The sequence below is a fragment of the Notolepis coatsorum genome, assembly GCF_963971535.1.
Source record: "Notolepis coatsorum genome assembly, chromosome: 1".
NCBI classification, from domain to species: Eukaryota; Metazoa; Chordata; class Actinopteri; order Aulopiformes; family Paralepididae; genus Notolepis; species Notolepis coatsorum.
In genome coordinates, this window is record NC_140165.1 from 81648548 (window position 1) to 81662183 (window position 13636).

Consider the following 13636-nt stretch of genomic DNA (forward strand, 5'->3'; position numbering starts at 1 on the left):
ACACACACACACACACACACACACACACACACACACACACACACACACACACACACACACACACACACACACACACACACACACACACACACACACACACACACACACACACACACACACACACACACACACACACACACACACACACACACACACACACACACACACACACACACACACACACACACACACACACACACACACACACACACACGAAATTATTTACACCAATCTTTACAACAATTTATGATGTCATGATTACTTGTCAACCAATAAGTCAGTCAGTCAATGTTATTTACTATCACATCACGTCTCAATGTTATCATAATACTATCACATCTCACGGATATGAAACAGACTGGAATGAGGCATCTGTGAGTGTGCTTGTAAATATACTAATAATATATATATATTATATATATATTAGTGCTGTCAATAGATACATTTTTTTTTACTAATTAATCTCACAATTTTCTGTAATTAATCTAGATTAAAAATAGCATTTTTCTACTTAAGACCGAAGCTTGTAACAGATATTTACTTGAGTAAAATCATGGAATTAATGTAAAATCAACACAAAGAAAGTATATTTAGATTCAAAGACTGCTAATAGCTTTCTTTGAATAGTTTCTCTCCTGTGAAATACAAATGTTCAACAAAACCATCAACATTGACTCAGCTAGACCTCTTTCTTATATCTGAACAAGCAAATATACTGCTGAAAGTTCAGAATGTTGAAGATTTTTCACTCCATAGATTAATCTAGATTAATTTATTTTAATGCTTTAAATATTTTTTATTAATCTCCAAAGTTAAAGCATACATTTTGACAGCCCTAATATATATATATATATATCGATTGAAATATTTAATCGCGTGATTATCCATAGTTAACTGTGATTAATTGCATATTTTATATCTGTTCTAAATGTACATTAAAGGGGTTTTCACTCCCAACATCAACATGGGAGTGGACAGATATGCTCGCTTTATGCAAATGTTTGTTTATTAAATTAAATAAATGACAAATATTGTCCAGAAAAACAAAGGTACTGCATGTAGCATTAAATAAATATGCTGCAAATAGAGGTGTAAAGGTACACGTATCCGTACCGAAACGAACCGTTTCAGTGTGTACCGTACCGTACCGAACGGCTGTGTAGTGTACCGAACGAACACAACGGTATGTTAACCACTAACGACCGCCCACCGGGGGTTGTTTTTTTCACAATGTAATATAATTATTATTAGAAAGAAAAAAAAATTTAAGGCAATTATTAATTTCAATATAGAATATTCGTTGACAGCCCTACAAGTACAATTAGTTACTGCACACTACATCACCCCTGAGTGGAACATGGAAAGTCAAACTTTCCCCCACTGTACCGAAAACCCGTACCGAACCTTGACATACCGTACCGTGGTTTTTGTGTACCATTACACCCCTAGCTGCAAATAATCATAACATGGCAAAGAACAATAGGCAACAACAGATGGTCATGTTGACCTGCTAAAAGTAACATTACTCAGTAATATGAGTACTCACACAATGTAGTGTCCAACTTTACTCTTATAAAAGGTTCACTAAAACATCCCCTGCCTTTTTAAGCATTAAAACCAAACGATGGACCTCAATGCATCGCAACAACAGACACATTGTACAACAGGTACATTGGTAAGCTCAATCTTCCATTACTCAAAGATCATCCCCTGAATCCCTCGCACTTCTAAAGCAAATTGCACAATGTAATTGTGTCCAATCACACATGGGGAAAATAAAGGGTCACAAAAACATCCCCTTCTACTATGTGGAATCAGAACAGTGTCACAAATCCAACTGAACGGAGTCCACGGTAAATCTCTTGCCAACCGATTCTGCCTCTCCCCCTCTCGCACAGTAGGCTGCCATGTGAGAGGTTATTTTCATTGTCTATTGTTCGAGAGAAGCAAGCTGCCCTGTCGTCTGACAATGTAAACAAACTTGAGAGAGAGAGAGAGAGAGAGAGAGAGGGGGGGGGGGGGGTATACAGTACCTGGACAGTACGTGTGTAAAGCAGAGCTCAGCCTGTAGTAACCTCCCCAGGTGTTTCAGACAGAGTCCCTTCAGCATCTGAACCAGGCAGCTGTCATCTGTGTGGTACTCGGACGGGCCTGGAGACAGAACATTACTGTAGTGTGGGTGAATACTCCATCCTGATTGGCCTAACGAGAGAATGTTACTGTAGTGTAATACAATGGCATGGGTGAATACTCCATTCTGATTGGCCTAGCGAGATAATGTTACTGTAGTATTATACCATGGCATGGGTGAATACTCTATTCTGATTGGTGTTTATTAACTTAACTAGCTACTGACATAGTAGCCTTCTCACGGTTCTAAATGCCATCGATAAGAATTGTGCCCTACCCTCTATAATATAAGCTTGGCCTGTGGTAATGATAGTATTGGTAATGATGTATTGGTACTAGTACAGTAGTAATATTGACAATGGTAGTACTGGTACTAGTAGTAATATTGGTAATGATAGTATTGGTACTAGTAGTAATATTGGTAATGATGTGGTAATGATAGTATTGGTACTAGTAGTAATGATGTGGTAATGATAGTATTGGTACTAGTAGTACTATTGGTAATGATGTGGTAATGATAGTATTGGTACTAGTAGTACTATTGGTAATGATGTGGTAATGATAGTATTGGTACTAGTAGTAATATTGGTAGTGATGTGGTAATGATAGTATTGGTACTAGTAGTAATATTGGTAGTGATGTGGTAATGATAGTATTGGTACTAGGAGTAATATTGGTAGTGATGTGGTAATGATAGTATTGGTACTAGTAGTACTATTGGCAATGATGTGGTAATGGTGGTATTGGTACTAGTAGTAATATTGGTAATGATAGTATTGGTACTAGGGGTGTAACGGTATGTGTATTCGTCCCGCGAATTTACGGTACGGCCGTCACGGTGCGGTACGCGCACCCATGCGACGAATACGCCCCACAGCGCAAACACACCCACATGCAGGCACTCACGAGGTCCGTGCGAGAACAGCGTGTGTGGCCGGGCACACCGAGTTCAGACTTCAGAGCGGCGAAAGTGCACAGAGGAAAAAGGCACATTTACATTGGAACAGCTGCAGGGTCATTACAGTTTTCTTTCGTTTTCTTGTTCGCCCAATAACATTAACCAAATGAAACCAATGGAAAGAAACACACACGCGTCGCCGACATACACACACACGCGCGCGCCAACAAACACATCAACATTCTCCCCCGCTGGACTCACAGGCACAATCAAATAAAAAGAAGAAACCTACTTTTTCGGACAGATCATCTGAGCTCCACTATGTTTAAATCCAAATAATCCTCTGCCATTATTGTATATGTCATCGGTTCTCTAGTATTCAGTCTGGTCGTGAAGTTAAATTCTCTCTGGAAGTGAAACTGAAACTTAGCAAGGATAAGTTTAAAGGGGCAGTAAGCAAGTGGATGCCTGAACACAGAATGACACCAGTATCACTAATTACCACGGCAAGCCTATAGAAAATTATTCTATTTAATAATAATAATTATCATAAATATAATATATAAATTTAAAAAATTTAAAAAATAAAAATGATATTAATAATAATTATTAAATAAAAATATGTTGTACCGAACACGTACCGAACCGTGACCCCAATACCGAGGTACGTACCGAACCGTGGCTTCTGTGTACCGTTACACCCCTAATTGGTACTAGTAGTAATATTGGTAATGATGTGGTAATGATAGTATTGGTACTAGTAGTATTATTGGTAGTGCTGTGGTAATGATAGTATTGATACTAGTATTAGTAATAGTATTACTAGTATTATCGGGGCGACAGTGGCTCAGGAGGTAGAGCGTTCGTCTGGTAATCCAGAGGTTAGATTCCCGCTATTCCCGGGCAGCGTGTCGAAGTGTCCTTGAGCAAGACACTTAACCCCTAATTGCTCCCGATGTGCAGGTTGGCACCTTGCATGGTTGCCTCCGCCGTCGGTGAGTGAATGTGTGGGTGAATGTGTGAGTGAAGGTGTGAGTGAATGTGTGAATGAATGAATGTGTGAGTGAAGGTGTGAGTGAATGTGTGAGTGAACGTGTGAGTGAATGAATGTGTGAGTGAATGAATGTGTGAGTGAATGAATGTGTGAGTGAATGGGTAAAATGTGAGGAACTCATTGTAAAGCGCTTTGGATAAAAGCAGTTATATAAATGCAACCATTGACCATTGAGCTTTACTTACTGGGGTCATTGTGCAGCTGCTCCTCTGCCTTCTCTATCGTGACCAGTAGGGACTCTGTAGCATCTGGTCTCTTCCCCACGATGCTGAAACCATTCCAGACATACATCATCTCCTAGAGAGAGAGAGATAGAGAGAGAGAGATAGAGAGAGATAGAGAGAGAGAGAGAGAGACACAGAGAGAGAGAGAGAGAGAGAGAGAGAGAGAGAGAGAGAGAGAGAGAGAGAGAGAGAGAGAGAGAGAGAGAGAGAGAGAGAGAGAGACAGAGACAGGTATGACTAGCTTGACAGGGTTATTAATAGTGTATAATATCTATATATCTTACCAGAGCAGGTATAGCTAGCTTGACAGGGTTATTAATAGTGTATAATATCTATATATCTTACCAGAGCAGGTATAGCTAGCTTGACAGGGTTATTAATAGTGTATAATATCTATATATCTTACCAGAGCAGGTATAGCTAGCTTGACAGGGTTATTAATAGTGTATAATATCTATATCTTACCAGAGCAGGTATAGCTAGCTTGACAGGGTTATTAATAGTGTATAATATCTATATATCTTACCAGAGCAGGTATAGCTAGCTTGACAGGGTTATTAATAGTGTATAATATATATATCTTACCAGAGCAGGTATAGCTAGCTTGACAGGGTTATTAATAGTGTATAATATCTATATATCTTACCAGAGCAGGTATGACTAGCTTGACAGGGTTATTAACAGTGTATAATATCTATATATCTTACCAGAGCAGGTATAGCTAGCTTGACAGGGTTATTAACAGTGTATAATATCTATATATCTTACCAGAGCAGGTATAGCTAGCTTGACAGGGTTATTAACAGTGTATAATATCTATATATCTTACCAGAGCAGGTATGACTAGCTTGACAGGGTTAGCAGCATTGTAGCGTCTCGACTTCCTCACAGCAAACTTCTCCGTGGGAATAGACTTCCCTGCCAGTCTCTGCTTCAGACCCTCCACCTGCCTACACACACACACGCACACGCACACACACACGCACACTTTGACTATGGTAGCATGTCGTGGTTCGAGGGCCTGACAGTGAACATAAAAAAGAAGCTTCAGGTTTCCCAAAATAAGCTGGTAAGGGTGGTAATGGGTCTTGGACCTCGCACCCACATAGGGAGGAGTCACTTCCAGGAGCTAAACTGGCTTCCTGTGGAGGCCAGAGTTACCCAGCTCAGACTGAACATAGTGCACAATATCATAAACCAAAGGTCCCCTAGATACCTCCAGAACTACTTCACCCCGGTCAATGAATCCCACAACCACAGAACTAGAGCAAGCATAGCAAACCTGAAGCCTGCTTCTTTCCGATCCAAACTGGGCCAGTGCTCCCTTACTTTCTCTGGAGCCCAGGATTGGAACAAGCTGCCTATCCCCATCAAACAGAGCTTGAGCCTCCACAGCTTCAAGAGAAGCGTCAGGAAGTGGCTCATGGACAGAATAGAGGAATAGCCCCCTATAGTTTGAATGGGTTTCCAATCAGTTTTTAGTTATTGTGGGGTATACAATTTTAGCGATAGGTTAGTCTTTTAATGTTTTAAATGTATGAGTTTTGTGTTATTGTCAGTTTTTAGTTATTGTGGGGTATACAATTTTAGCGATAGGTTAGTCTTATAATGTTTTAAATGTATGAGTTTTGTATTATTGTCGTGTTTTTGTTGTGGCCTAACAGCCCTGGGACCATGACGGAAATAAGGGTTTTACTCTCTCATGTTATCCTTTGGATCCTTGTTGTGTGTTTTTAATCCATCAATAAAATAAAATAAAATCACACACACACAGATTTAGTCTAGAAAGATAAATTGGCTACTTGGCACAGTCGAGAATGCAGCTGTGACCGCGTCCCCGACCGCCAAGAACCTTGGTGTTGTCCTCGACGACCAGTTGAACTTCTCTGCTCACATCGCAGTGACAACCAAAACCTGCAGATTCCTCCTGAGCAACGTCAGAAGGATCCGCCCCTTCCTGACAAAAGAAGCCACCCAACTCCTCGTCCAATCGACTACTGCAACGCACTGCTTGCTGGCCTCCCGGCCACTGCCACCAAGCCTCTTCAACTCATTCAGAACGCAGCGGCCCGCCTGATCTCAAACCTACCCAAGTCGGCCCATGTCACCCCACTTCTTAGGGACTTGTACTGGCTCCCCATTGCTGCACGAATCCGCTTCAAGGCCCTCAACCTGGCATACCGTGTGGCAAAGGGAACCGCTCCCGCCTACCTCCGGTCAATGGTCTCTAACTACACACCTTCAAGACCCCTACGCTCTGCATCTTCTGGCCGCCTCAGACCTACTCCTATCCGAGCTCCGGGAGGGTCATCAAAGAGAAGTCACCTATTCTCAGTCCTTGCGCCACAATGGTGGAATGAACTACCCACCCCAGTTAGGACAGCCGAAACCTTTTGCCGGCGACTAAAGACGCACTTCTTCAAAAAAAATTATCTAACCCTAACTAACCTTACTGTCATGCACTTGTCCTAATAAACTAACCTACACTGTAGCACTCAACACTTTGAACATTGTTACTGAGCTGATAGAGTTGTGCCCTTCCTGATGACTTGGCGTACAGAACTTGTAAGTCGCTTTGGATAAAAGCGTCAGCTAAATGACTAAATGTAAATGTACTTGCTAGAATGCTGTGTAAAATCTGTATGTGAATGAGATGTTTTGGTGTAGTAGCTGACAGCTGTAGATTAATTCTGTATTTGTACTCGAATAGCTCTGTGATGTCACAGTGCTGTTACCATGACGACCAGACTTACTCGAAGAGCTCTGTGATGTCACAGTGCTGTTACCATGACGACCAGACTTACTCGAAGAGCTCTGTGATGTCACAGTGCTGTTACCATGACGACCAGACTTACTCGAAGAGCTCTGTGATGTCACAGCGCTGTTACCATGACGACCAGACTTACTCGAAGAGCTCTGTGATGTCACAGTGCTGTTACCATGACGACCAGACTTACTCGAAGAGCTCTGTGATGTCACAGTGCTGTTACCATGACGACCAGACTTACTTGAAGAGCTCTGTGATGTTCTCTCCCGTCTTCTCCACTTCCTCTGCTGACATCATACTGAGAATAGCTGCCTTCTGATACACATAGATCGCCTGCAGAGAGAGAGAACACGCGTGAGGTGACTACGGCTATAACTCTGCTCTGTGTTGAGCAACATGATGTGACTCTCTTGGCAAGACGCCGTCTGATCCCCATCCACTACCTGGGGGTCCGCCAGGGGGCGCAGGGGGTCCGCCAGACCGCAGATGATTTGAGGTCTATTTTAACCCGTTTTTCGGTCATTTATTTTTTCTTTCAGAGAAATATTTAATTAGCATATTTTTATCATCAGAAGCATGAATAGTCTCTCCACTACAATAAAAAATAAAGATAAATAAATAAACATCTAGACATGATTTTTGAACGTTAACAGTAGGCTACCGGGTAGCCGCTAAAACGCGAATCAGTTGACTATCACTTTCCGTAGCTAGCCTAGCACGCTAGTTAGCTTTCTCGGCTCGTCTGCAGTCAGCCGCCAGAGGCGAAAATGTGTGACAAACGAAAAGGAGATGACGGCAGCTCATCTGCAAAAAAAGAGGCGCTAGACGCATTCGTGCGTAAACTGGACTATAGAGTCGGGAAAATGGATAAGGGAGAGCTGCAACAGTTCCCCTTACTGCAGAAGCAATGCAGAGATAACACTGTTCCCGTGTCTCTTCGTCGTGAGTTTACCAGCCATATGATCGCATTGCAAAAGGAGATTAAATCACGGTTCCCTGACACAGATGAATACCTACCCAAGGAAGCATGGGTGTTGGATCCCTTCATTGCCAAAGTTGAGGATGTGGAATACCTTGATTGCGAAGATGAGCTCACTGACATCCAGGTCGACTCTGTCTCAAAGAAGTATTTCCAGGTATGATAATGTAGTCCTATTTTGATATTGTCTTCTACCGTTGATATCGTATTGGATGTATAGGCTATTCTGCGTCTAATGTAGGCTAGGCCCCATGTGGACATGAGTGTTGGACACATTTAGCCTAAAAATATTTCATCCATTCCTCCATTACAGGAGCACGTATTTAAGAAGTTCTGGATAGTGAAGGGATCCATCATTGCTCCAAGGCTCGCACTGCATGCCACCACCAGGATTATACTCCTGTTCAGTACCACATATCTATCGGAAACGGCTTTCAGTGCACTTGTCGCCATCAAGACAAAAGCGCGCAACAGACTTGACGTACACAATGACTTCAGAATGGCTGTCACGCACATTACACCTGACATCTCAGGCCTGGCAGCGCACATGCAAGCCCAAGGTTCACATTAATGAACCTTCGTCACACCCAGCTAGGACAGATTCTCTCTGCTAACTACTGATTGGAATTTCCTGTCTCATATTTTGTTTAATTTGTTGCATTGATTTGTCCATAAATGCAAACCGTTCACCATTAGGGCCTGATTTGAGAGGATGAATACAGGATTTGAATATTGGCCAAACATTTTGAAATACATATGGTGCAAGATGCGATTTGTTGATTGAAGGCACAAGTCAAAGAAGCATAGTGGGTCTAATTATGATGCATATGCCTGTGTATAAGCAGTTTGTTATTAAAATGACAAAAAAGTATTAAAATGACAAAAAAGTTTATTTTATGGTATTTTATTAGGAGGGGGGTCCAGGAATTTCATCAGAGATGTTTGGGGGTCCCTGGGGGAAAAAAGGTTGGGAACCCCTGCACTACAGTAATAATAATAATAATAATAATAATAATAATAATAATAATAATAATAATAATAATAATAATAATAATAATAATAATAATAATAATAATAATAATAATAATAATAATAAACTTTATTTGTATAGCACCTTATAGAAACTGCAGCTCAAAGTGCTTCACAACAGAAAAAAGACAGGCATAAAATGAGCACATAGAGTGCAGACATATAAAATCACAGTTTTTCACATTAGGATCTAAGGCCCCGTTTAGACGGAAACGCTAGCAGGTGAATCCGCAAAAATATTTTTACAGATGTGCCTTTCGTTTATACGGAAACAGCGTTTTTACGGGGTGAAACCGCAAAAAAGTGAGACTACCTTCCAGGGTGGAATTCCTAGAAACGCAAAAGCTTTGCGCTTTCGTCTAAACTATCAAACCGTATAAATCTGTTAAAACGATGACGAAAGGGTTGTCACGGCTCTGGTCGCGCGTACTGCTTACGTCACAGGTAGCAGGTATGCGCCAGTAGCCGAGACGTAAACAAAGCAAGTATGTCTGACTTATATCAACGGAGATCACCTGAAGGCTACATTGGCAGTACTTTTAACCCTTTCACTGCCACACGACAGAAGGTTACCCCTTTACTATCACACAACCGGCTGTCGTGTGGCAGTGAAAGGGTTAAATACACAAGAATCTGTCCCGCGGCGTGAGTGGATCCACTGTCTGTGAGTGACTCTGCTTTGGTGCAATCACATTCCCCATCCACAGTCTGCGAATCAGAGGCAGAGTAGGGCGGGTCTTCACAGCACGTCATGTGACATATGCGCCAATCGTGTGACAGCGGGTCTCCGTCGTTACAGCGTCGTCTGCACGGAGAATTCCACTCCAAAACGCTCGTCTAAACGTAAAATTAAAAGTGAAACCGCAAGATGACTTTTGCGGTTTCTGTTCACAAAACGCTCGTCTAAACGGGGCCTAACATCCCAACAGGCCACCTTGTTTATGGTTTGATTCAGTTTTAAATAGACAATAATAAAAAGAGTAAGATAAAATAGACAGAGTAAAATAGTGCAATAGTGCAGTGCAATAAAATTGTAGAATAGAATATATATATATATATATATATATATATATATATATATATATATATATATATATATATATATATTTTACAGTGCAATAAAATAGTTGTGGATTACTGTTCAACAGTTCAAAGTTGTCTTTACCTTCTCTGTTTGGTATCCACAGTTTAAAACTTGACAGTCTTCCCTCCTGTTTTATACCCACTTTGACCCTTTGAACCTCCCACCCAGGGCGCAGTTCTAGGCCTGGGTCCTACACAGTAAAGGTCTGATCCCATCCTACAGTAGAGGAGGTCTGATCCCATCCTACAGTAGAGGAGGTCTGATCCCATCCTACAGTAGAGGTCTGATCCCATCCTACAGTAGAGGTCTGATCCCATCCTACAGTAGAGGAGGTATGATCCCATCCTACAGTAGAGGTCTGATCCCATCCTACAGTAGAGGTCTGATCCCATCCTACAGTAGAGGTCTGATCCCCATCCTACAGTAGAGGTCTGATCCCATCCTACAGTAGAGGTCTGATCCCATCCTACAGTAGAGGTCTGATCCCATCCTACAGTAGAGGAGGTCTGATCCCATCCTACAGTAGAGGAGGTCTGATCCCATCCTACAGTAGAGGTCTGATCCCATCCTACAGTAGAGGTCTGATCCCCATCCTACAGTAGAGGTCTGATCCCTATCCTACAGTAGAGGTCTGATCCCCATCCTACAGTAGAGGTCTGATCCCATCCTACAGTAGAGGTCTGATCCCATCCTACAGTAGAGGAGGTCTGATCCCATCCTACAGTAGAGGAGGTCTGATCCCATCCTACAGTAGAGGAAGGGAAGTGCCAGCTCTCTCTAATGGTCTGCGTACTGGTAGTGTGTGTGTGTGTGTGTGTGTGTGTGTGTGTGTGTGTGTGTGTGTGTGTGTGTGTGTGTGTACCTTGGACCAGCGGCTCTCCTTGACCGGTAGGTCAGCGTACTGGTAGTGTGTGTGTGTGTGTGTGTGTGTGTGTGTGTGTGTGTGTGTGTGTGTGTACCTTAGACCAGCAGCTCTCTCTAACCAGTAGGTCTGTGTACTGGTGGTGTGTATGTGTGTGTGTGTGTGTGTGTGTGTGTGTGTGTGTACCTTGGCCCAGCGGCTCTCCTTGACCAGTAGGTCTGTGTACTGGTGGTGTGTATGTGTGTGTGTGTGTGTGTGTGTGTGTGTACCTTGGCCCAGCGCCTCTCCTTGACCAGTAGGTCAGCGTACTGGTAGTGTGTGTGTGTGTGTGTGTGTGTGTGTGTACCTTGGACCAGCGGCTCTCCTTGACCAGTAGGTCAGCGTACTGGTAGTGTGTGTGTGTGTGTGTGTGTGTGTGTACCTTGGCCCAGCGCCTCTCCTTGACCAGTAGGTCAGCGTACTGGTAGTGTGTGTGTGTGTGTGTGTGTGTGTGTGTACCTTGGACCAGCGGCTCTCCTTGACCAGTAGGTCAGCGTACTGGTAGTGTGTGTGTGTGTGTGTGTGTGTGTGTGTACCTTGGACCAGCGGCTCTCCTTGACCAGTAGGTCAGCGTACTGGTAGTGTGTGTGTGTGTGTGTGTGTGTGTGTGTACCTTGGACCAGCGGCTCTCCTTGACCAGTAGGTCAGCGTACTGGTAGTGTGTGTGTGTGTGTGTGTGTGTGTGTGTACCTTGGACCAGCGGCTCTCCTTGACCAGTAGGTCAGCGTACTGGTAGGCCTGGGGCCAGTCCTGCTGGAAGATGTGACACCACATCAGCTCCCAGTAACAGAGATGGTGGATCTGCCTCCACTGCTCCTGCGCTGCGATGCACTCCTCAAACCGGGCCTGGGACTAACACACACATTGTAAAGGCTTTATTTATGTCCACATAAACACAAAGTACGGACATAAACACTAAAGGGCGGGATCGACAAAGAATGGATTACACGGTGCTAATTGCACCCTTACTTACAATTCATGATGAATTGAAAATGGGGGACCCTGATGTAAGACGAAAGTCTTTCTCTGGTCTGCATCCCCTTAACAATTCTGTGTATTGAGCCGTACTGTATTGTACCCATTCTGCAATCTGTTAATAAAATTTTCAATCAATCAATCACCTGTTACAGGGTCCCCCATTTTCCATTCATAATGAATTGTAAGTAAGAGTGCAATTAGCACCGTGCAATCCATTCTCTGTGGATCCCGCCCTAACAGTGCAATCAGCTCATTGGGAGTCATTCAGTTACGTTTGTGACTGTGCAGCACCCATCGTACACATACAGTATTAACACATACGATGTTTCAAATGTGGGTTAACGGATACAATAGCATTTCTGTAAGACTCCATCTACTCTATGGGTACAAAAAGCAACGGTGTCTCCAAATAGAGAAGCTACCAATAATAGCAGATATAGAGCAATACCTTGCTAAATGTTTAGCCTTTCTCTTGGAGATGTGGGCCATCTGAAGGCCCCTAACCACCAGCTTGTGAACATGACCCAGGCTGCCAAAAATTAAAACTAAAAGTTGACACTTGTAGTTGTGAGATGTTCAGCTTGAGCCGCTGATATTTCAGCAACTTGGTTAACCCTTTCACTGCCACGCGACAGAAGGTTAACCCTTTACTATTACACAACCGACGGTCGCCGGCTGTCGTGTGGCAGTGAAATGGTTAACCTTCTGTGTATTGTCGCAGTGAAAGGGTTAACCGTTTTGGTAGTACGGCGGTGAAAGGATTACAAAGGCTTCCTCCAGGCTGTGGTCGAAGGTACAGCCAACCTCTAGAATAAACACCTCTCTACTACTCTCATTAACCACCACAACGTCAGGGGTGTTGGCTGAGATGTTACAGAACACCTCTGAATCATTATCACACAGGCCAAACATGCTGGGCACACACACACGCACACAGTCAGCAATTAACAAACAAAGTAGTAGTTATCAAACCTTTTCCAATTGATATACATTGGGCCACAGACCCCCTTTAAATATGATTTTGTGCATTATTTAAAGGGGACATTACATAAAATTTCAGTTTCTTAAATCTGTGGAACACGTTTGTTAAAAGGTGCTATAGATGCCACTAGATGTCGCACTAGAGAACCAGCATGTCATTTTTCCAATCAGGTGCATTTCACGTGGGGGAAATGGGAAGTAGGGAGGGGATACATGTAAAAAACATTTATTTGGACCCGCAGAACATGTTTTTATTACAAATTCATTAAGCAATAATTTGTTGGAGAAAAGTAATACTTTTATTCTGCACCTTTCTAAAAGCTATGTGGATGTATTATTTCAAAAGGAAAAAAATTATGAAATTTTATCTATAGCACCTTTACATTTTTTACAAAAGAAACTATTATTCATTTTCACAAAAGATACTATTATTCATTTAATTAATGATTCATTTATAAGTAATTATTTCCTTCTCTGCCTGGTTACTTCATGCCCAAGATTAAAACAAGCTTTTATAAAGTGGGCAGTACATTACTGTAGGTAAACTGGGCAGTACATTAGGTAAACTGGGCAGTACATTACTGTAGGTAAACTTGGCAGTACATTACTGT

General features: G+C 42.5%; 1 protein-coding gene across 1 annotated transcript in view; it reads right to left on the bottom strand.

Moving 5' to 3' along the window:
* The window catches only part of ttc39b (tetratricopeptide repeat domain 39B), a 71099-nt gene that overhangs the window by 4606 nt on the left and 52857 nt on the right, over positions 1–13636 (bottom strand). The window contains exons 13-17 of the mRNA XM_084325467.1: positions 11757–11918; positions 7315–7406; positions 5136–5256; positions 4268–4379; positions 2034–2151 (exon numbers count right to left, since the gene is read on the bottom strand). Of these exons, the coding sequence (XP_084181593.1) occupies positions 2034–2151; positions 4268–4379; positions 5136–5256; positions 7315–7406; positions 11757–11918 (605 nt within the window). The remainder of the gene's footprint in view (positions 1–2033; positions 2152–4267; positions 4380–5135; positions 5257–7314; positions 7407–11756; positions 11919–13636) is intronic.